General features: G+C 41.5%; 1 protein-coding gene across 1 annotated transcript; it reads right to left on the reverse strand.

The window, feature by feature from the left end:
* Positions 1–1519: 1519 nt before the first annotated feature.
* LOC110988880 (neuroendocrine convertase 1-like) lies at positions 1520–15757 on the reverse strand. Its single transcript, XM_022252806.2, has 13 exons — positions 15124–15757; positions 12803–12910; positions 12064–12177; positions 11710–11818; positions 8791–8905; positions 8394–8482; positions 8099–8271; positions 6981–7120; positions 6025–6195; positions 4662–4904; positions 4287–4444; positions 3769–3911; positions 1520–3653 (listed from the first exon to the last, which is right to left on the reverse strand). Exons 1-13 carry the CDS (start codon positions 15328–15330, stop codon positions 3543–3545), a joined length of 1881 nt encoding a protein of 626 aa, XP_022108498.2. The 5' UTR covers positions 15331–15757; the 3' UTR covers positions 1520–3542.
* Positions 15758–23427: the final 7670 nt, after the last annotated feature.

Consider the following 23427-nt stretch of genomic DNA (forward strand, 5'->3'; position numbering starts at 1 on the left):
AGATTTTATTGAATTGAAGAAATAATATACAGGCGATGACGGTCTTTATCCAACACTCAAGTCATGTAGATAACAAATGATGAGCAACCCCTCAAAAACGACCCTCCCTTGAACCAGAACCATCGTGTACAAATGCTCTTAAGAGAGGTTAAGCTTAGTTTTCTATGACCAATAAAAATCCCCAACCAATATTCATAAGATTTGGGGGCTGTTTGCCTGTTGGCAATCATTAGGTTCGATTTTTCAGCTCCGGTCATCTTGTCTTTAGTTGTGTATATATTGTTTTGTGTGCCCAATGTGATAATGACGCATAAATAATATATTTTTAAAAATACTTGCACTCATTGTTAGCCCTGTAGTACTGCTAGTTCCAATTATATACTTACGCAAACAGTTCTTTTGATACGGATAACACCCTGAAGCAGATTCGTGGAGGAATTGTGCAGTGAACTAATTCATGTCCCGACTAAAACAGTATAATCAACAAAGTTCAGGGCTGAATTCTCGCAAGCCTACATTAATTACTAGAGTTTCTCAAACAAAAATTAAATTATTGTCTTGGCCCTAGTCTTTAAATTTCTTGTCAGCCAAAGTTCCAATTATGTACACAAAAGAAACTTACTCCCAGAACAGGGATAGTTCCCAAGGCGGCTCCCAACTTTCTTCTACTCTCTCGGCACTCAGGACCATTTTTGTTCCTCACTCAGTGCCCTCCCCGGGGATGGGAGCCCCCTTAACCCAAAGAGTTGTCCCTGGCCTGTATTTCCACAATTCCTCCATTTGCCGGCAAAACAATCTATATAAACTGTATGATGGCACATTTTGTGGAAATGAAGTCAGCAGGAATTATTGAATGGAACTGCACCCTCTAGCTTTTGAATTGCGAGGTGTTCATTGAGTGGGAGGATGCATTGGAAGGAGAGGGCTATAGTGACGTATAAAGTTGGGGGGCGTGACTACTTAACGCCATGGCAACTGGAGGGTATTCCGTGTCCGTGCTTGCGTTGCGTTGGATGAGGCTAAAACGAACATTTATAGGTTCGCCCGTGTTACTTGGAATGTAGGTTTTCCCGGTTAATGTAGCTCTTTTTTCATTTAAAATTGCTCAAACGAAAGCTTAATTTCGTCCAAGAGGGCTCACTCGCCCTATTAAAATGTTGAGTCCAATTTCAAAATAACACCACCGTCATTTTCAGAGCACTGTAACTCACAAAAACACACATATTGGTCCCATTTATCGTCATTTTCGTCTCACTCCGGGAATGGTGTTGAATCTGTGGGCAGGAAACCAAACTACCGACCGGCACATATACCCTCCGTGTATAGCAATTTAACAAATGGTTTTGGCCGGAAAATAATAAATCACTTTTGTATTCTCTGGACATGACGAAAGCACGAAGTCGGATACATGGAATAAATCTCATTTCACCGATGATCTATCTTCTGTAAACTTCGTACGTAGCTTGGGCGAGAAGACTGAACAAGTTGTAGCAAAGGATACACATTTTTCATACACATATCGATTCCAATTCTGTGACTTTTATTGCACTGTGATTGCACTGGACCCGTATTCCTGAATGTAAGTTTCTGGAATGAGCACTGAAATAGCCTTTCATTTGCTTCAATTCTGCATTCAACTAAGCTGGCAGCATAAGCGTAAATCCCGAGGGATGGGTATACGTATACTTACATCCCCCACTTTTTGACCGAGAGTGGGTCAGCTATTGAGTCATTCCCACACCGTTTCGTGGTGAGAAAAAATTAAGGCCAATTGTGAAAAATTGATCCAATTTCCCAACATTCAAAATGTATTCACTAGCACTAAAAAGGGAGAACAAATTTTAAAAAGCCATAATGTAAGATTCCTCGGGAATGTAATAGACCCTTTTCCAGTGATGTCACGATCGTGCTGGAGGTATGATGTTTAGTGATGGTAATGAGTGCATAGTGTTGTGATGGTGATCTACCTATTAAAGATAAACAAGTCAAACATGCAGCGTTGGCACGTGCGCTTGCACGTGGTTGAAGCTGCCCATAGGAACATATGCGATCATCGTGGCCAAGGCGGTCCACTAGTGGTGGTGGGTTTTACATTTAGTCACGTGGGTGAAAAGGTCTATACCGCCGGGTGTGGCGGTCTCAGCTGTCTCCCGGTCTCAGTGGTCCCCCCTGACGTAGCCGGACATTTAAGCACGACACAAGCACGGTCTCGTTGGTCTTCCGTGCTGAGATGTCCGCATGACTAACTTGCACGGTACTATAAACGGTGCTATTTTTCTTTGGTGTAAGCCTATGTACAGCACACGTCACGTACAACGTGAAGCATGCATGGGCTGCACTGCTCAGCACGCCGCTTAAACGGACGACTTTCCCGTTGTTGTGTGGAGAGATGGCATGACGTATTTTTACCATATTTGGTAAGGGGACCGGCCGCTAAGACCAGGAGACAGCTGAGACCGCCACATCGGTACATAATACAGATGAACATCTGTATGATCATGAACATTTCCCCCGTCATAGTGTCGTACGGTATCAGCACCCCCGGCCCCCGGTTTTCAAAATTCCATGTCTGGGGAGTCATCCCCATTTCCGGCACAAATTTACGACACTCACTGACAGTACGGAAGCATATAAAAGCCACTTGCATTTTTTTTCGAGTTATTACCTCTCTCAGCGAGTTAAACCGTTGAAAGAGTATCTCGCAGCGGCGAGTGATAAGTCGTCGCGGCGAGATAGTAGTAACTACCCCCGACGAGATAGGATCGCAAAAGTTTTTTTTACATATGGCCCTCATAGGCCTCCGTACTGACAGACACTGTATATAAGTCCAATTTTAATCATATGTGCATCGTATCACTGCAAGGAAAGTTCAACTTCTCCAAATTCAGACCCAGAGGAAACACGTGTCGACTCGTTCTTCGACAGATTCGGTCAAAAGTGAGCATAATATACTTATTATATTCCAAAATACTTGGCAATATAGAAAAATAAATATTATGAATATACTCGTTTGAAACTTCTTGCATTTAAAACATCTTCCCCTGCCATCGACCAACGCCTATTGTTCTCATTATAATGCCTTCGTATAGCAGTTTCCCTGTTGTAGGAAAGATATAATATTGACTTCTCGATGCTGTACATTTTAAACTCGAATAGAGGCATCCATTGGAGGAAATCATTATGTCGTAGCCTATGTAGGCATGATGTAGGCTACTACAACTCATACAGAAAAATAGTTTGGACTGGCAAGTGAGTGGCTGCACAACAGGATGTGGCTGATTTGTTATCACTGCTTTGGGCGGGAAAAATCATGACATAACATTCCAAATTCAGAAAAAAACACAAATGAATATTTAAAAAAATAAATGATGAAACAAAACACTTGGGTTGATCTTAACACATCCCATGTAAGGCTCGTGTTCTCGAGTGATGGGCAAAAAAGGAGATGAAAGTAAATGATTTGTGTCTCTGTTCTCAGTTAGTATCTCAATCTCAGTTTCTGGAGAAGGTCCATTCCGTGCACCAGCGAGTTACTTTCACAGCTACGGTCCCCTGGCTGAATTCACGTACTTCGGTAGTTCCTTAGTCCCGTGAAGTTCAAGCCTCCAGTCTCGCAGGTAACCGTTGTGTCCGACGCTAATGTCTTCCAAAGTCTGTGACAAAGAAAAAGGAAATCAAAAATCGTATATAATCCGAAAATGGTCAAAAAGACAATTTAATCTGAGTCAAAAATGGTTTCATGCTGTCATGCTGTTGGGTTTTGAATACCGAGTCAAAGATGTCGAGTTTCCAGACGCCGTCTCCAATTGCCGCTTGCTCTCCCCAAAGCTGCACAGACATCAGAGGGAAGTCGTCCATACTCTCATCTGAGGAGTCCTCACGGCGCTCAGTCAATAGCTTCGTCTTGGTTCCTTCATTCAAGATTGAAAGATGATTCACGTGGGGGGGGGGCAGATCCCTAAAGGCAAATCCTATTATAGGCAATTCTTTTTATCTGGAGCTAAGACTGTTTATATTTACAAAGGTTATGATTTTTTTTTTCAATAACAAAGTATTTCAAAAGTCAAATCTGAATTATTATACACAGTTTTACGCTATTCGCCGTGTGCGAATTATTACTTGTTGCATGCGACAGGGGGCAACGGACACCGTCCCCGGCGTCCATGGGGAGTGGTTGCAACTGTCTACTAGAGGCCAGCGCATGATTTCTTACTTAGCTGCAGCCACATTTGGGGGGTTCAGTCACATTTTTTATGGTTAAGTATTGTGATTTGATCTTTACATACCGGATGGAGAGGTAAGGTGTACATTGAGAGCCCCGCGGCGACTGTAGTCGATGGACACTGAAAAAATCACGTGCTCTAGGTAAGTGACTTCATCGCTGGTTCCCTCACATCCGTCCGTCACTATATCTAGCTTGATTGGTTGGTTGCGCGTGAGTTTTCTATTAATAAGTCATGAAATCGTTACCTCTCTCAAAAACTGTTGAATAAAGTGTAGCCGTGTACAATTCATAATATGTTTGTGTCTTTATCTATTTTTAAATACTGTAATGTTGTTTATTGATTCTCTTGAATGCAACGGCCGATCTTCTCTTTGCTATTTAGGTTTCAATTTCTAAACTAAGTGAGCCAGTCAGCAGCATGGGTTATACCAGTCACCTTTCCGTGAACGAGGGTCCGGCTTTGATCGTACAGACACTCTTTTCGGGAACTGACGTCCAACTCTCGGGGTTGGCGAGATCGACCATAGCCTCGGCATCCAACAGCCCGAATCCGAAGTAGTCGCTGAACACGTGACCGGCCGCGTTACGGCGCCATTCCACTCCCTCGGCTTCTCGTAAGAGTCTAGTGTTGGAAGTCTGGACAATGATGTGTTGGGCATCGCGCCAAGTTACATCGGGGCTGCAAAAAGGGGTAATAAACAATTTCACGATAAACGGACGACAATACAAAATAGTTTGTTTTCACGTGCGTTCTCATTCAAGTCGAAGACAATACTTAAGTCTCACACTGTAGATGATCAACGTGTAGATTAATGCTTGAAGAGAAAATCGAACAGGATGGAAACATATTCGATATTTCTTCCGTAATTTTCGACTTCAGTACACAATGCATCAGAACCGGGAGGAATAAGAACTACACAAAGGACTTTTTAATCAATTTGTATTGCATCCCAAAATTCAGCGAGTTATTCAACTAAATTCAATTGAACACAGTGACCATAATCGAAGTCAGTTAGCACTTAGATATGACATCTGTTTCTTCACTCCACACAAGTTCCAGTTTGGCGTTATCCATACATCTGCGTCACGAAACAACAAAATTATAACAAAATATTTGTACTGCAAACATTCAAATATTAATATAACGAGCATTATCGCCAGTCACCTGTCGGGCCGTGCTTCGCCTCAACCGTGCCCATATTGGCGACAAAACAATTACAAATGATAATCCCTTCACGTGATTCCACAATGTTTCATAATTCAGTTTCTCACCACATGTCCTGTTCATACACCCTATCCTCCAAACCACATGTCGCTATTAGAGACGCCTGTAAAGACTTTCTGCGATTTGCGAAATGTAGGTGTTCGGTGTTCTATTTATAAATCGACTACAAGTTTTCTTGGCGGCTGGCTGTAGTCATGAGACTTTGACCGAAGTGCAATGCGTCAGGTAGCTTGGCAAGATCATACTGATCTATCCAAATAGCCAATAACCAAGGACTATGGGTACTTAATTTTCCTTTTATTCCAGTATAATTCGGGAAGTGTTTAAAGGTGAAAGCGACGAAGGCACATTCACAGAGCGGAAAAATCTCAGAAAATCTCGGTGGAAAAAGTCTTATTACTTTTTCTACTGAACGATTTCGAGTCGTTTTGAATTGAAATTTCAAAGGGGTCTCGAGATGAGGTAAAAATCCCAATTTGAGCACAAAAGTCGCTTAGTTTTTCTAAGCTGATTTTCTCAAAAGGTGTTTTGCATCTGAGCCCCTTCATTATTCATTTTTTCCTGGACAGCTTACTTTGCTTGCAGCAGTAAGGCAAGCACCCCTGCCGTCATGGGTGCTGATGCTGAGGTACCGCCGTGATCACTGGTACACTGATTGTGCAATGAGGCACTGACGACGCCACGTGCCTTCCCAGATCCACTGCTGTACGAAGTCGTTAGGATGGATGAGCAGGTCTCGCCGTAACTAAGGGAAAAAAAATGGGAAATATACAGAAATATACTGGCATTTGGTTCTGCTGTCACTACAGTTTAGATGACGGAGGAAAGAGAGAAGATGGAATGGTGTGGTTAATGGAAGAGGGAGCAATGATAACGACGCTTTTTACCATGACATCAAGGGTCGTAATGACGATAATGGAAAGTGAGGAAATTTATCTTCGCTTCACACGAATGAGGAGCCTTGAAAACTTCAACTGAAATAAAAATGTGAAGACAAGTGTTTGATGGAAATGGTTTGAGGCACACTTGGCATAAGCAATGACAAAATTAAAGTGAAAGAAAAATGATGAAAATGGAGTAAAAAATATCAAAATGGGATTGGAAAGATGGAGCATGTCTGCTTTAGGTCGACCACTGTGGATAGGCTACGGTGTGCGGGTTCGGTATTGTAACAGCGCGTGCCAAAAATGAAGCGAATCACACGACGGTTGATTTTGAACATTTTCTAAGCAGAGTGACGTAACGGCCCTGCCTCGTTAAACACCAAAAGCGAGCAGAGAATAACTTCACTCATAATTTCATGCAAAATAATGATCTATTACCGAAGAAAGAAGGAAGACAGACGGAAAGAAAACAAGAAAGGCTAGAACTACGAGGATCTCGAGAGAAATCTCATCGAGAAAGAATAACCCCGGTCAGAGGACCCGGCCACCGATCCAAGCAACACCAACACCGCATGTGACTAGCACCAGGGCCACCTCGTACCCCGTTTTACAAATCATTGCATGCCCCGCCACCCGACGGACTCACAATGTCTTCTGGCCGGTCTCGGACACGCTGGACGTAGCGATGGTGTAAATGCTGCTCGAGTACGCGTCACAGTTGCAGTTGTCTTCGGACCCACCGTTGCCCGACGCCCAGGCGTAGAGGACGCCCTTGCTGTTCCTGCCCTGTTTTATTCATTTTTTTTTCATCAGATTTTTAGCAAGTCCTCGTAAGTCTACAACAATCTTACACAGAGCAGTAGGAGCCTATCTGCCCAAATTGTCATTCTCTATCAAAACTGGAACGTGTTCCGCTCCACCGATCGATGAAGAAGACTGAAATTTTATCACATCTTGACACAAGTGTTTATCGAAGCTCTTGTTCTTCTTGGGCCCTTCCTCAAGCAACATTAATCGGAGCACAGAAAGTCGTTAAGGGTCCCGTCATCGAAGTCGATCGGTGAGTTATCTTTTTGGGGACTTGGGATTGAAGAGAGTTCGACGCAGAAGCTTATGACACCGCCACAGCGTCTTAATTAAGCAATACTGCCAAATGATAAAGACACCGTGGCGATGTGGCAAGCTCCAGCACAGAGTTCTTCAAGCTTACCATTCCCTAATTTCAACATCAGTTTGATTCAGTTCACAGATATGAACGTTTATTAATCCCTCCTATTTCGATCTCTGCTCCAATTTCATCGTTTCACTTCATAGACGATTCAAGTTGACAAATTCACGATGTTGGAACCATGTACCCTCTATTTACACCAACCTCCTTTGTGGTGTTTGTTTTTAAATTTTGCATTTTGACTTTCGGCTGGATCTATATGCGGCACGATCATGCAGACGATCTTAACGTCTTTACTGCAGAAATTGGACAGAGTCATGGATTGAACACACGGTCTAAGTACCCACGGCTTTTCATAAGTGAGGCCTGTGCAGCAAAATAGCTTGCAAGAAATGTGATGCTAATATATTTTTTATGATGCAGTAGGCAAAGTTACAAGTGAGGCTAGTCAGTGTCACGAAAATTTGCAAGCAGAAGGCTAGAACAAGCCTCACTTATAAGTAACGGTGGGTAGTCGGATCGGGTGGATTGAAAGAGCACACTTTGCACTGATGTGTGGGACAGTGTCAATATACCGTAATACTGACGTCACTCACCCGTTTGATGCCCTCTTCTAGTGCTTTTTTGGTGAGTGGTCCAGGGCCATCTGTCGTCATGCCGTCGTCGGTCGGTCCCCAACTGGAGCTAAAGATGTCGATGTGGTCCAGGTTATAAGACAACGACGCGCTTTCCACAGCGTCAGTTATTTTCCCTTCCAATATGCGTATGCCTGGCGAAACAGATACCGCAATTGCCAAAAAAAAATTATATGCACCAATATTGTCTCATGTCATGTATCCATTGTGACTGGAAGTCAAGTACTGATGCACCAGAGTTGTTGGAGGCACTTACCTCCAATATTAGCCTCGTAGGCGATGCCAACACCACACTTTCCGTTGTCAGCAACCATGGCCACTTCACCGGCACAGCGTGTGCCGTGGCTAGAACAGAAATATAGGCCCTTTGCTATTTTAACGATTCCACGACAATGTGACGAAGAATTAATTCCCAGATTCGGATTTTGAAATCTGAGCATTCAATTAATCTTTCCCACTTGACAATTTGACAATTTAAAAACCCTTTCCTCACTTGGCTGACAGTTGTTATTAATTAACGAACTTAATGTGAAGGGAAGTTGGCGATATTATTTTCTGCTCGAACGTGTGAGGGCGTGGACAGGGACTGTCAACTGGTCAACCCATTCCACACTGTGTATACTGAAGGGTGTGTGAGCAAGGGATACTATTACCCATTATGATTGTAGGTGCTCTTGGGAGGTGTTGGGTCGTTTCGTTTCTCCTTAAAGTTCCAGCTTGCTAGAGGATCATAGTTCTTGGCGATGTCCGAATGGGCTACTTCCAGTCCTAGAATAAAATACATGTATCAGCGTACGATGGGCCCAAAGCATGACCGAGAGAGGGCGTGATTTTCCTAGCAACCGTTTGATAGGGATGCGATGTCGTGGCGGCATCGCTACCAACAAAATACCCCACCACCATGGCTATTTTCAACTGATGGGGGTGTTTCTGCTCAAGGCAAAAACCACAATTTGGCCCTTGAAAGTAGTCAAACATAAGTTGCAAACAGATCATAATTTTAAAGATAAAATGGGTAGAAATCAGAGTACATCTAATTATATATAACAGGTTTTGCCCTTACCCAACGTATATTAATAAGCACTGTATGCTCAGTGCCTGTCCGAGAGCTTGCGAAAAAAACCTTACAAGCTTACTCGGGTGGGACTGGGTAAGGGCAAAACCTGTTATATATAATTAACATCTCCCCAACGCAAAAATACATCTTGAAAACAGAGTTTTTCAGATGTTTTCAAGACCACGGCAATTGGGGCCTTACATATTCAATTCTTCATTGCAAAGAAAACACAAAGGGACATAACCACCATTATTTCCACTAACAACACCACCATCAAATTATCGACTTTGCCGCCTTGCCACATAATTTCAGCACTTAGAATGACCTATTGGACTTCGCCATGAATACAAAATTCACCTGCTCTGACTTAATGGCACACGGTCATTTGAAAACGAAACCATTTCCTCGGTGCTTTAAATTGTCCAAACATTGTACTGTGGTGTAAATTAAAACAGCTGTATGAGACAAAAGTAAATATTGATCTATGGAAATGGAGCAACCCTCGTAGTTTAATTGAAGTATAAAAATTCTGCTCATTGTGTAAAGTCAACATTCGCAGTACATGATGCAATCGTCCTTGGGTAGGGAGTAACCTCCACGTCACCCCTTTCCAAAAACCAAGCCAAACCTAACCTAACCAAGCCAAACCAAACCTAACTAAACTAAACCTAACAAAGCCAAACCAAACCTAACTAAACCAAACCCAACCAAGCAAAACCAAACCAAACCTAACCAAGCCAAACCAAACCTAACTAAACCAAACCTAATTAACCCAAACTAAACCTAACTAAACCAAACCTAACCAAGCCAAACCTAACTAAACCAAACCTAACCAAGCCAAACCTAACCAAGCCAAACCAAACCTAACTAAACCAAACTTAACCAAGCCAAACTAAACCAAATCAAGCCAAACCAAACCAAACCTAACCAAGCCAAACCAAACCTAACTAAACCAAACCTAATTAAGCCAAACCAAACCTAACCAAGCCAAACCAAACCTAACTAAACCAAACCTAACCAAGCCAAACTAAACCAAATCAAGCCAAACCAAACCTAACTAAACCAAACTTAACCAAGCCAAACCAAACCTAACCAAGCCAAACCAAACCTAACTAAACCAAACCTAATTAAGCCAAACTAAACCTAACTAAACCAAACCTAACCAGGCCAAACCAAACCTAACCAAGCCAAACCTAACTAAGCCAGACCAAACCTAACCAAGCCAAACGTAACCAAGCCAAACCAAACCTAACTAAACCAAACTTAACATAGCCAAACTAAACCAAATCAAGCCAAACCAAACCTAACCAAGCCAAAACCAAACCTAACTAAACCAAACCTAACTAAGCCAAACCAAACCTAACTAAACCAAACCTAACCAAGCCAAACCAAACCTAACCAAGCCAAACCTAACCAAGCCAAACCAAACCTAACTTCTTCAATATTGCAACGTGAGGTAGCACACGAACGAGTGATTTTATTACGTCTAAACTTTCTCGAGTGCTCGAAAATACCAATTTTAGTGGGCTGGATTAGTGTCCTTGCTGGGTTGGCCATGCAGCTGTTCTTTTTAAGACCAGTAAAATGATAAACAACATGGAATACACAACCGTAAAAGACAAAAACGTAAAGACATACCACAAAACGGTGAGGTGTGAACTGTACTTAGGCCTACAGGGCATTTACAAGACTATTCAGTCTTTCTGGACTGGTTTACTTCATTTCCAACACGTAAGTAGAGCCAATGTAAACGGCAGCCAATGAAAATATGACTGCTTTGTCCCCGCACCCGGAACGCTGCGCCGCTGGTACGCGTGGCTGGCCGGCCGCGGCGCGCAGCGGCGGCCTGGGTTCAGCTGCGTTGCAGGCATGGCGCAGCGTTTAGTGACTGATTTCATTCTTTAAATGTTGCCGTATAACCCGCCCACAGTTCATTATAAACCGCAGAGATATTTTCCGCGTGAGAATCAATGTATAAACCGCGACTTACATTCTGAAAATTATAGTCTATTAAAATTATATAGTTATCACAAAAAAACCAACAAATAAAAACACACATCAACGAGCGGAAGGGGGGGGGGTTGTTCGAACCCCCTGAACACCCCCCCAGCCTACGGGCCTGCCAAGCCAAACCAAATCCAACCAAGCCAAACCAAACCTAACTAAACCAAACCTAACCAAGCCAAACCAAACCACACAAAACCTAACTAAGCCAAACCAAACCAAACTAAACTAAAACCACCCCCCCAAAAAAATAGCAAGAAATGTAGCATGTCGAGCCGTCCGATTCAAACCTGATCGATTTATTTCGTTACGAACCGAAAATTGAATCACATCTTATTTCTCTGAGCTGACGCAGGCATCCATAAATAGATCTTTCCTTGCGCCACATTCCATGCGCGATCACCACCTATACCAGCCCCATTTCAGACATTTCATTAGCTAACAGCTACAGTTTTGTTATCAATTTTGTTAATTTACGTATTCCTGTATTTGGATCCATAATAAGGCTCACCGTCGTCGACAATGGACACGACCACGCCTTTTCCAGTAATTCCTTTCTCCCACAGCTGTCTCACGTTCATGTCCGGTTGCATACCCCTCTGTTCCTTATAATCGCCATTCTAAAAGTCATTATATAAAAAGGAAAATCCTTGCTTTGTCTTTTGTGAGCAATCTTGAACAATTTTTACTGGTGAACTAAATGTCGCGTAATAAACACCACAACTTCTTGATAACAAGCATTAAAAACAGAAAATGAAGTAAAATACCTTATGAAAAGCGTTTTCTGTCAAAACGTAATTCGTTGAGATTTCTCCAGTCAAATCATGCAATTGTAATTTCACGAAAGGTCTCGTGACTTTCTTACCAGATACCACTCCTCCTCATAGAGCGGGTCGTTGAAGTCGGTTGATCTCAAGAATCGTTTATCCACATTGCGTTTAGTTCGACGTTTGGCTTCTTGTTGTTGGAACCACAACACCTTTTGAGTGAGAATAAACCTCAAAACACTAAAATGGTTTCAGGGGCAGATCCAGGAATTTTCCAAGAGCGGCGATTTTTTTTATTGTTTCATTTTTGCGGACAAGCGGAAACGATGATGAAACATTATACATGGCATGCATCGTTAACAATGGTATCGGTCACTTATTTTATTTGTTTTTTGGTACCATTTTCTCCATTTTTCTTTTTTCCTTTTTTTTTTTGCTCAGAGCAGGAGGGATCGACCGAAATCCCTCTCCTAATCCGCGCATAAGTTTTGAGTCAAACACGTTAATAACTGTGTCTCTTTTCTGATATAGGCCTATTATTCGAGAGCGTTGGTGTGGCGCTGAAATATAGTAAAAATTACTTGAAAACATTTTGTATCTTCAGCGTGATTATGTTACTGTGACAAAGAGTCTAAGGTACTCCCTGCGCGCGTTTTCGATTGTCCGATATAACCACCAAAATTTCCAATAGTAACGCAGATAAACTGAGCTTCAAACAAATAATTTACGACACCCTGTCAATTAAAATTAGAAAATATAACCTTTAAAATTGAACCACAGGTAATCAGAAAAGTGCAGAGATGATTTTTGGAGTGAAAAATTTTCCCTTTTTTTTACCCGATGGTCATCTGCAAGTTTCTTGGTGTGACGTTCGTCGGTTTCCCGCTTCGATCTGGACGGGGTTTCGTCATGTTGGAGAAGATAATGGTCTGGCAGGCTTCCGATCTTGTCGGAAAAGGACAGAAATTCATAGTCATCAGTTTTTCCCCTCTCTTTATAATCTCCAAGGTGATTGGCTCCAAGATTCTCTAAAAGCTGAAAATTTTTGTCTGTACTTTACCTGACGAGAGCCAAAGCATTATCTGTTTCCATTACTGTATAAAATTGTCTCAAGAGATGGTAAGATTCTAGTTTATCCTTAAGTGCTTTGATGCATTTGGCTTTCCTAGAAATAAACAACTACTGTATCCGGATGACTAAGATGCCCTCTGTGGATTCTTTTAGCATCTAGCTTTTCAGAAAAATCCCTTTTCATTATTGCTAAGCTAAATCGTTTTTATGAGTTTTCAAAAGTAAATTTCCACCCTAATATGGAAAGATGTACCCCTTTGCAAAACATTCCATTTGAAAAAAAAATACAGTCGACAAGTTGATTGTTACTTTTTTGTACAGAAAAATCAAACAATCAGCTATCTCAATAACCAGATCTAGTCAACAATTCACATTAATGAGTTTTTTGTTATGTGGAAGTTTAAAATCGATTTCTTAAAAGGTAATGGTATAATTTAAAATTAGGTTTATATTAGAAAACGCTAATTAGAAATAGATATTTTCATTGATTTGGTCTAACACTTCTGTACAAAGCTGCTGGTATGAACTTGGTAATGACTTCAGACGCGTAAATTAGGAAACAATATTGAAGCAATTAGTCCATAATATTTGCTGAACTCACACAGCAAATACTAATCAGAAAATAATGTGGCATTTTTGCAGTGTGTAAACCTGTAGCGGAAAATGGGGAGGATGGGGAAGGGGGAGTGACTTGCCCAGCCACGGAAATTTGAAAAGGGTGGGGTGCTGACGCCATATGATACTCTATAGGGCGCCATGTTCATGACACAGATGGACATCTGTAATTTGTATTACATTCCTACAGAATGTTACATGAGAACGGCATATTTATGGCTTTTTTCATTGTCCCTTCCTCTTTTGGGTGCCACTGATTTGACGGTTGGGAAGCCTGAAAAGCTCTTCGAAATCCACCTACATGTTTTTTTTTTGCCACGAAATAGTGGAGAGGGTGATTCAGTAGCCCATGCATCCATCCCCCTGGTCGAAAAAAGTTGGGGGGTTTGTTTACTCCTATCCCCCAAGATTTATACCCATGGCATTTTGAAACAAAACCTTATTCAAACGTAAGGACCATCAACTCAGGTTTCTTTTGCAAAAGATGCTTATCATGATCGATTATGAGCGAGGTACTCTCCAACATTTCTTAATCAATGTAAACTTGTATTTCTTCTAGAAAATAAGTACTTTGTCGATGGTGGTTCCAAAGCTTCTATTTAATAGAGGAATGATTTCAACACGTGAGAGCCAGTTTGGTGAAAATTCTACCATGTCGACGGATAATTATTCCATAGAAATTCCAATGAGCAGACAGTTTAATGGGCTTTGTGAACCTCTGTAAGATTTTATGCATGCCCTCTGGTAAAACATTGAAATCTACTCCCAACTATTCTGCAAATTTCACGCGTCTATAAGAAAGAGGATCGCAAAACGTCGATAACTCATCGACTGTGGCATATAAGGAAGTGTTCGTCTCTCGGTGCTATTAATGATTTATCTCTAAATCTATTACAGTGTAGATATCACAAAATGAATTCTTCAATGCAATATCCTTGTGAAAATATACGTGCTGCGGAATGGAACGTTTTCATGAGTATTAATTGCACCAAAATTAGGCTGGTGTCGTATTTCTCAGTTCAAACAAAATTTTAGTCGTGGTGAATTTTTTTTAATATTGTCCAGAGTCCAATCTCTTTTGCGCATTATTTAATGGACGAGGATTTCGTTGTTCGTGTCAGCAGTAGACCTACATGTGACTATGTTTCTAGCATGATGTCATTTTCAATTTGTTTGATTTGCTGTTAAGAAAGAACTATTTTATGCATTTGTCCATTTCATATTTTACATTAGGAACACAGAAAAACTCCGGGTTGATTTCACAGATTCATTACAACGTTTGGTTTAGAAAATCTGGTGTAAAAATTACAAAATACACGATGGGTGATTTTCTTTTGAAAATTACAGGCAATTTCCGATGCCTATTACATGATGTCAACATAAAAGTACCGATTAGGTACCGTAAAACAATATGATTCAAGCACATTTAAATTTGAAGTTCCATATTCTAGGCCTAAGGGCTCAAGTTTTACCTGCATCTGAAGTTGGTACCCATGGTCTGAGGCCACGCTCCGTGCAACATCTATCCCCCCTTCGATTTGCACGGCAAACTCGTTGGTGAAGTACGACCCCAGGTCGTCCGTGTCAGACCATGGATTCTCAAAGGCAACAGCGTTGCTCAGAAAAGCGCAAAGGAGAAGGAAGCAGACTTGAAATGAGCCATGATGGAAGACATTCATCCTTCTGTGCTCAGAGACAAGATTTAGTACTGATGGCGAGTGGAGGTTGGCGAAGTTCCTGACATGAAATGAGGAATGCGGGGCACACTTCGCACCCAGCGTCCTTACAGACTACCAGTTTGCTCCAAAATCGACTCTGCAACTCTCATCAATTGTTATTTCGTAGTTTTGTCAACAATCCTCTGAAAAAAATTATATATCATGCGAATTCAGTTTCGAAATCTCCACCAGTTCCACACGCCAAATAGTTTGTCTGACCGGTAATAGCGATTACAGCTCCGTGGAAAAACCAGCGTGCACACGGTGTGGTGACGGGCAGCGTGTCAAGCCTGTGGGAGTTTATCCACCATAGGCATCTGCTCCATCCGCGGTTTACACGTTAACCAGAAGTGTACACACATTCCACTTTTTGTGCTCCACAGATGAATTTAATAGTTATCTTTGCAGCTTTATCTCGGAGACGCGACCTCGTTATGCATTCATAGTTTTAATTGGAAAGCGGCACTCCAGGCCTAGTTGTAATAGGATTCCTACCAGCATACGTGAAAACCAATTACCATTTCACATCTTGAGTTTGCTTTGGGAAATTCGAAAACGGAAATTCAAAAAAAAGCAAAACAAAACGGGTAACAGCCAGACGGAAGTAAAGAATAAAATGTAATAAACCTCACATATGAAGCATATGGTCTTCTTGTTTTGGGTAATGCTGGAAGAGATTTTCTCACAGTTTCGTAATTAAGCCAACTCATGATAACTTGAACAGATAAATTGAAACTCCACACAGCAACCGATTAAATCTGATTCAGATAATAGAATTAAATGGATCGGATTTTTAAGCACGTCGGTCCAATCTTCTTTGAGTCTCTATGTAAGAATAAAAAAAGCCCACAAAAGGACCTTGAACGTTCAACTCATATTTTAATTCGTGGTAAACCGGTGCATTCTTTCAAACAGAATGAGCAAAACTGTTCTAATCTCCCCAAACAGGCCTATGGCGTATTTTCCGCACAAGGCGACAGCCTGCCATTTACACCAATGCTTGTCTAGCTAGGAACTTGCTTCTTTGGAACGGACTGATGAAGCAAGTTGTAGTACATTTGTAAATATGCAAAGCGCAAACATAAACAAGAGTCAAGTGAACAAACCAAAGTGATAGTCGGTATTCATGTTTGTGCATGTCTATGCATTTTGGCACAGTTTGAATGGTATTATATTACTGTTAAGAAGCAGCTGGAGAATTTAACAACTCGGTTCCGAGGAACAGAAATGGGATGAGACGTAAGAATCTATTTCTTTTTCGTGTTGATAGGAATTTAGTCCATATTTTTACTAGCGTGTGTTCAAAATTAAATTGATTCATATGAAAACTGAATTTGAAATAGAAAATTAAAATAATGGAATTTAACTAAAGATCGCGCTTGTTGCGAAAACCCCATGAACAAAACTGAAAACAGAAAAGAGGACACGGCAAGGAAAGGCTTTCGAAAATTCAGTCCTGTGTTGTACATTATATGAGGTTCAATATTCTTTTGTATATTGTATTCTTGCTGATTCCCGATCTTTTACTAAGCGCTGAACCCTGAAAGGTGAAGTATCTGGAAAAGGAAGTTCTACATTTGGATAGAAAGATATGGCGCGATGCTACAAGCACGTAGATAATAGCAGGTATACAGACAAGCAACTATTGGGTTGCTTTTAAGAGCCAAGATTGACGGTGACAACCATGAGCACAGCTGTTGCTGATGTGGACGTTTTGACTTTTGAAAATGGGATTAAAGCTTAATTAACATTATTGTTTTGTAACTGTCAGTGTCACAACTGAAAAGTTATGGCAGGTCGGCACTGTGGGCCTACCACTGTTCAAAAATCAAAATCTCACGAGTTTTTCCGTGTGTTCCTGTAACACCATGACGAGGAGGTGGTGGGTGATCCTGTTCCGAGACAGTGTTCTTGAGTCGTGTTCCTGCCGTTCGAGCGCGAGAACAAGAAACCCGTGTCAAGAACACGGCGCCCGAACTCGACCTATATTTCATCCTGTGCATGCTTTCGGACGTACGAATACAGCTATGTCCGTTAGCACCGCCTGAAGTAACAATGCACTAGTGGTAAAAAAACGGCCAATAGTGGTGCGACCTCTCTGGTCAGAATTATTGCCGACTATTCAAATGGACGACCAGAGTTTGCAGAAATGTCACTTTTAATTCGTATCAGGTTTTACGTCAAAATGGATTTTTGGCCCATTTTGTATTGCAAGGTAGTAGGCCTGTATTCTATTATTTGGTGTCTTACTGACTTTCTGAGATTCTTTATTCTTAAGGTTTGAAATCCTTAACTAAATTCGATTCCAACAGTTGTCATGCTGCCATCTTAATCCATTTAGTCTTATAAGGGGGAAACCCATCCTACGTACCGAACCGCCAGCGGTTGGGGGGGGGCGCCCCCAGGAAAAATCGTTGCTCCCAGTCGCCCCCACTTGATATGATCACGATTACGTATTTGTCCAACATCCAGTGAGCCCACACACACACACATTTTAGCGTAAAGCCCCCCCGCTTGCCTCCATATGCTCAAGAGTCCTGGCTACGGCGGCAAACCAATCCGACTACCCACCGCTACTTAGAAGGAGAGCTTGCACACCAAATACACCATGCTATAAGCAGGTTGGTACCATAGGATCGTAGCATGGACTACGTTCGGCACACTTGTAGGATGCAGGCCGAAAACTGCTCGCCAGGGCCAAGTCACAATTTGTATGCACCCCGAAATAGAGTATTTTGTGGCCCATGAACTTGCAGATTTGTAGAAAAGATAGGTTTAGGCGGGCAGAAAGAATACCAGCTTGCGTCTGAGTGAGATTTGGAAGAAATCGGTGCCTGAAAACGGTCTATTTTTTATTTGAAGTGTAGGTATCGATATTTCAAAATGGTGAGGGGCTTCACGACTGCATTGTAGGGGTGACCTTCCGTGGAAATAAATATCTTCAAAAAGTCCTCGGTTAATGAATTGAAATTTGAAGAAGAATATGAAAAACCATAAACTGGACTTTAATTTGATGTGCATCTCGAACGCCTAAGAAACTCGTGATTATTTTTCCTGATTTTTTGAAGTTCGGGTATTCATCACTGTTGGCTATGGCAGTTTATTTTTGCATTGGCCTGCAACCTGTAAGCATATATAGGATGAAAAGCGCCCTCACTTGCTACACAACAGAGAGCTGCAGCTGCGGTGCGTAAGCTAAACTGGTCCAGCTGACAAGTGTGCCGCACGTAGTCCATGCTACGATCCTATGATACCAACCTGCTTGTAGCATGGTGTATTTGGTGTGAAAGCCCCAATTATAAGTAGCGGTTGGTAGTCGGATCGGGTGACGCCTCTGCGAACCGCACCGAAATGACCCCAACCTAACTTCAATGAACCCATCCTAACCATTCCCGATTCCAGCTCAACGCAACCCACACAACCAAATATCCAACCCAATTTACCCCCAACGAACACCTGCTAGTGAAGGCCAATACCCAACACTAACCAGTTGCAATTGCTTGCTAATTCCTATAGAGCCAGATGCCTGCATAATCTGACTCGCTTTTTAATTTATGGAGATTCAAGTATAGAAAAGTACAAAAACAGAACTCAATATAAAAAGCAAAACAAAACAAAGTAAGAATATATCCCCAAAGCCAGGTTATACAACACAATACGGCCGTTTCACAATAGTACGCCACCAAGAGTTTGCAACGCATTAGCCAATCACAATGCACGAAATTTGTCCACCCAATGCGCGTTTGGAAAGGGTCGACTAATTTCGCTCGTTATGATTGGCCAACGCGTTGCAAACTCTTGGTGGCGCACTATTGTGAATCGCCCCTATTCTTCTTACTGATGGAGAAACATTAGAAGAGGGGTTTATCCATAGAACGATGGCACGGAATTAAGCGGATCACACAGGAAATCAAAAGGATCAACACGACAAGGGACATTGCCGCACTCCACAGAACAAAAATTGCACTCTCTTCGTGTTCAGTATGGAATTCCATATCTTCCGTCGCCCGTTGTGCGTCACCCGTCGTGCGTCGCCCGTCGTGCGTCTCCCGTCGTGCGTCGCCCGTCGTGCGTCGCCCGTGGGTTTTTTTGTCACGATTGCGCAGTGGTATTTTTAACTTTGACCCTTGATCGTTTCACATGTACATGTCCTTGTTCGATCGATCCACCATGCCCGACTCTCATTTTTGCAATAGAACCAGAAAATGTACATGTATTCGTTTTTCCAGTTGCGCCAAACTCCAATTGAAAGAAGAAATAATATCCTGACATCGGCTGAGTAACGTGTATGTGAAATAATACCATTTTGGTTACATAAATAAATTAACAAAATAGAGTTTTATTAGGGTAGATTGTTTTTCTCGATAACTTAGTTACTCTAGACGTAACTTTACTCGTTAACAGCCAGACTTTAGGTCTATAGCCTATGTGATATTTCTGTCTGTCCCTGCACGATATCCCACAGAATGGAATGTAAATAATAAATTATTTACGATGTTTGATTCCCAATAGTTTTCATAAGAGACAAACTGATTCAGCATTATTTTGAGGGCGGGTATACCTATGATGAAATCTGCTGTATACTCCAAATTAGACATGACTTCAGTTGCAAGTTGGCTCACAGAAGTCTTTTAAACAGTAACGTTACTTGTAAGCCCCATAAATAATGCTGATGTACTGGACAACCTGTTCTTATTGGTCTATCCACCATGGCATATACACCCACAAAAACCAACACGTCATATTTTCTGAAACTTAAACCAAGTGGTAATTGCCCCTTAACAATACATCTAATAAACAGTTTTTTATCCACAGCACGTCTAGTATTTCTGGATTTCAAGGTGAAATTGAGAGGACAGGATAAAATATCTGTATCGGTTGGCAGATTTCTTCCTGGAATTTGATGAAAACAAGTCGGCACATTTTTACAGTATGCAAATTAGAATAACACTGTGGATAAGTTGGTCGGAACATTTTTGCTGAAAATGTTTTCCCCCAAAACACTTGGTTGAATTCTCAGAGAGGCGATATTTTCTTGTCAAGGGGCAGGGGTAGTTAAGCATTATTGGAATTAATTATGTGACTAGTATATGCTTTGCAGGTGGGATTTGTACTTGCCTTATTCGGAAAAGATCTTTAGAAGTGAATGGAATCATCACATTGTCATTTGTTAAACAACGGCTTTTGCAGGTCCTATGCAACCCATTTGATGGGCGACGCACGACGGACGACGGACGACGCACGACAGACGACGGGCGACGGACGACGCACGACGGGCGACGCACGACGAAAAATGGCATGTTTGGAACTGGTAAATGGCAGAATTGGGACACAACAGAAAGCAAAATGCGACGGACGACGGGCGACGGCAGATATGGAATTCCATAGTTCAGTCCTGTTATGTCATTAGATCTGTTTGCTGTGGGTTATCCAGCCGACAAGCTGATCATTTGCATAATTAATCAGCTGGCAGTTTGCCAACTTTTTTATCCATATCTCTTTACAAACATTTCCATTGCTTTCTCTGTGTTCTGCCCCTTGCAGTTTTCATTGTTTTTCTTTTATCTTTTACTTTTCCCCTTATCACTGGGAGCCGCCGTCCCTCCATTCGTTTTCTATGTTCATAATTGTAGGGACCTTCCATGTTCACACGTCCAGACATCTACGAAACGACTGAGCCTTGGGATATAAGCGGTCCATCTTCGTTGCGATTTTTCTCCTCGCTATTTTTTCCTGCGATATCCGACACTATCCCCCGAACTGATTAATCTACCTTTGCTCGCTACGCATGGCATGTTGCAAAGTGCCTTGTCAGGTTTGAACTGCCCCAAGCTGGTACACCAATTATGAAAATGCCCTTTAAAGGAGCAGGAGTATTCACAGTGCACACAAATTCACAACATCCTTTGAGGGTCAAACTTTTAGTCCATCACCTCTTGTAATAGAGAACCGTCTCCAAATAGCCCTATTCACAAGTCAGCCATAGTGTACTGAAAGCGAGGTTCATTTGTCATTTTGGGTAACCGATAGTAAAAAACAAATTCGATGAAATAAATAACTCAAATTGCAAACTACAATGGGCTTACACAGATGAACAATTTAAGATTTGTGAATTATCGTGTTGAATTATCAAACGTAATGCCACAATCGAAAAGAAGTGAGACTTGAAACCCAAAATAACCTGGCACCATCCCCATTACACGGGTTACATTAAATAAATTAAATTCAGGGAGTAACATCGAAAATGGTTTCTCAGTGGATAACGTCTATTACATAACTGTCAACGGATTCCCCTTCGCATAGGGTCCTTTTTTTTAAATATTTTTTTAAAGTTCTCTGAAGCTTCTTTATCTTCTTTGAATTTTTTTTTCAATTCATTGGGAAGCATCACTACAATGTGCTTCCGTCTCTCCTTTTTTTAAGCGTTCACAGTAAAACGCTCCACTTGTTATCCTCTACCCTAACACACAGACATAATTTTGCGATGAAAAGCATAAGATATTGGATATCTCGGTAAAAACCCCAAAAAATCTCCAAAGATGTTAGCATCATTTCAACTAACCAACATTTTTATTTCTAACGCAACAATACGACAGATCATTGCACTAACGATTCATGACAGTTTGAACCCTCCCGCTATCGAAATTTCCCCTTTAAAACCAAGCTGAGGGCAGTGCATGCGTAATGCTATTTTCAACTAGCGAGCATCATTTTAAATTGTGAACCTTGCGAAAAAACCTTGAGTGAAATTTTCGCGCCGATAGTCCTTTGGATGGCCCAGAGAAACAACTTGACCTTTTTAGGTGTGTTCTGTGTTTTTCGGGAAGTGGTTGCTTTGGGTCTGGAATCGACTTCCCTACGATGTGAATGAAAAATGAGGACTGTCTTGTCTTCTTTCGATTGTGTGTACATGTGGCCTATTTAAATGCAACTTTCAATGTGCGGTGAAAAATGGCACCCCTATGACAACAGATGTCAAGGAGACGAAAGAAAAGCACGTTGAATTTCATCATCTCGTCTGGAACTAAACTTGGCTGCCAAGAGTGGGCTGGCACAGGGTGAAGGAGGTTAATCAGAAAAAGGTCGCAAGGCCTTTGGGTTATCACACAACAGCTGCTTAAATAGCCGTAATGTATTACCTTGGTAACGTAAATGATTGACCAAAAGAGCAGCTAAGAATGTTGCGAACGGTGATGACAACTCACGTCGCAGTATAGACAACACCTCTCGTTCTAGTTGGAACATAATGTGTTGTAAAAAACATAACGGCGGTTTGTTCCTCAAAAAAAAAAAACCAAATAAAAGATCCGTCATTGTCAAAATTGTCAAACAGTTATTGGTGGTGGTAGTGCAGATTTAAGCGAAAGGGCTCACAATAGGCTTGTTGTTACCAGGTATTGTGAGGACTGCGACTATACCTTATAAAGTAAAGAATGTTTAGTGAGAAGAACTTTATTAGATTTATACACACCAACGTAAAAAATGGAGTTCCATAATATAGTAAATAGAAAATATGATTCTGTGGTATTTCTAGTGCAAAGATATACCTACTGTTGGTCCTAAAACAATCCGTAATTGTTCAGATACCCAAGGAAATTAGAGACTTACCTCATAGAAATTAATTTTTTGCAACAACTTAGCCAACCCAAACCAAATAAGGGATAAAGAATCAATACGCTGTATACATCATTGTTGAAATAGCTTTCACTTTCAGCGAGGCAGGTTGCTCAAACGACCTTTTTCTTCACCAGTTCCAATTCCGTAAGGTTGTTCAGCTGTCACGGTAGGATTGATATAAGGAACCGTTGTAATTAAAAGGACGATAGACAGTCTTCACGATTTTCATCAGTAAGCGAAAGTGCAGCGGACTGCAGCTGACAGGGACAGACTTAAGCAATACGTGCCTCAGAGAACCGACGGAGTAATTACAATCTCACTTCCCCATAATAATTATTCCTAGCTGACTTGCTCATGGAAGTCTGGAGTTTTGGTGCAATGATTTTTGGTACTTTGGAAATTTGCTCAGTGCTGCTTGCATTACTTTATACTTGAAAACCT

The sequence above is a fragment of the Acanthaster planci genome, linkage group LG05 (genome assembly GCF_054643075.1).
Source record: "Acanthaster planci isolate LZ-2023a linkage group LG05, COTS_SCS, whole genome shotgun sequence".
Classification (NCBI taxonomy): Eukaryota; Metazoa; Echinodermata; class Asteroidea; order Valvatida; family Acanthasteridae; genus Acanthaster; species Acanthaster planci.

What these genes read in the sequence shown, in the direction of transcription:
- LOC110988880 (XM_022252806.2), bottom strand. Translation starts at nt 15,330, where the DNA reads ATGAATGTCTTCCATCATGGCTCATTTCAAGTCTGCTTCCTTCTCCTT. An exon ending in TAGAAGAGGGCATCAAACGG is followed by an intron (nt 7,121 to 8,098) that starts GTGAGTGACGTC and finishes TGAATAAAACAG; the next exon opens with GGCAGGAACAGCAAGGGCGT. An exon ending in GGACCCTCGTTCACGGAAAG is followed by an intron (nt 4,445 to 4,661) that starts GTGACTGGTATA and finishes ACTTATTAATAG; the next exon opens with AAAACTCACGCGCAACCAAC.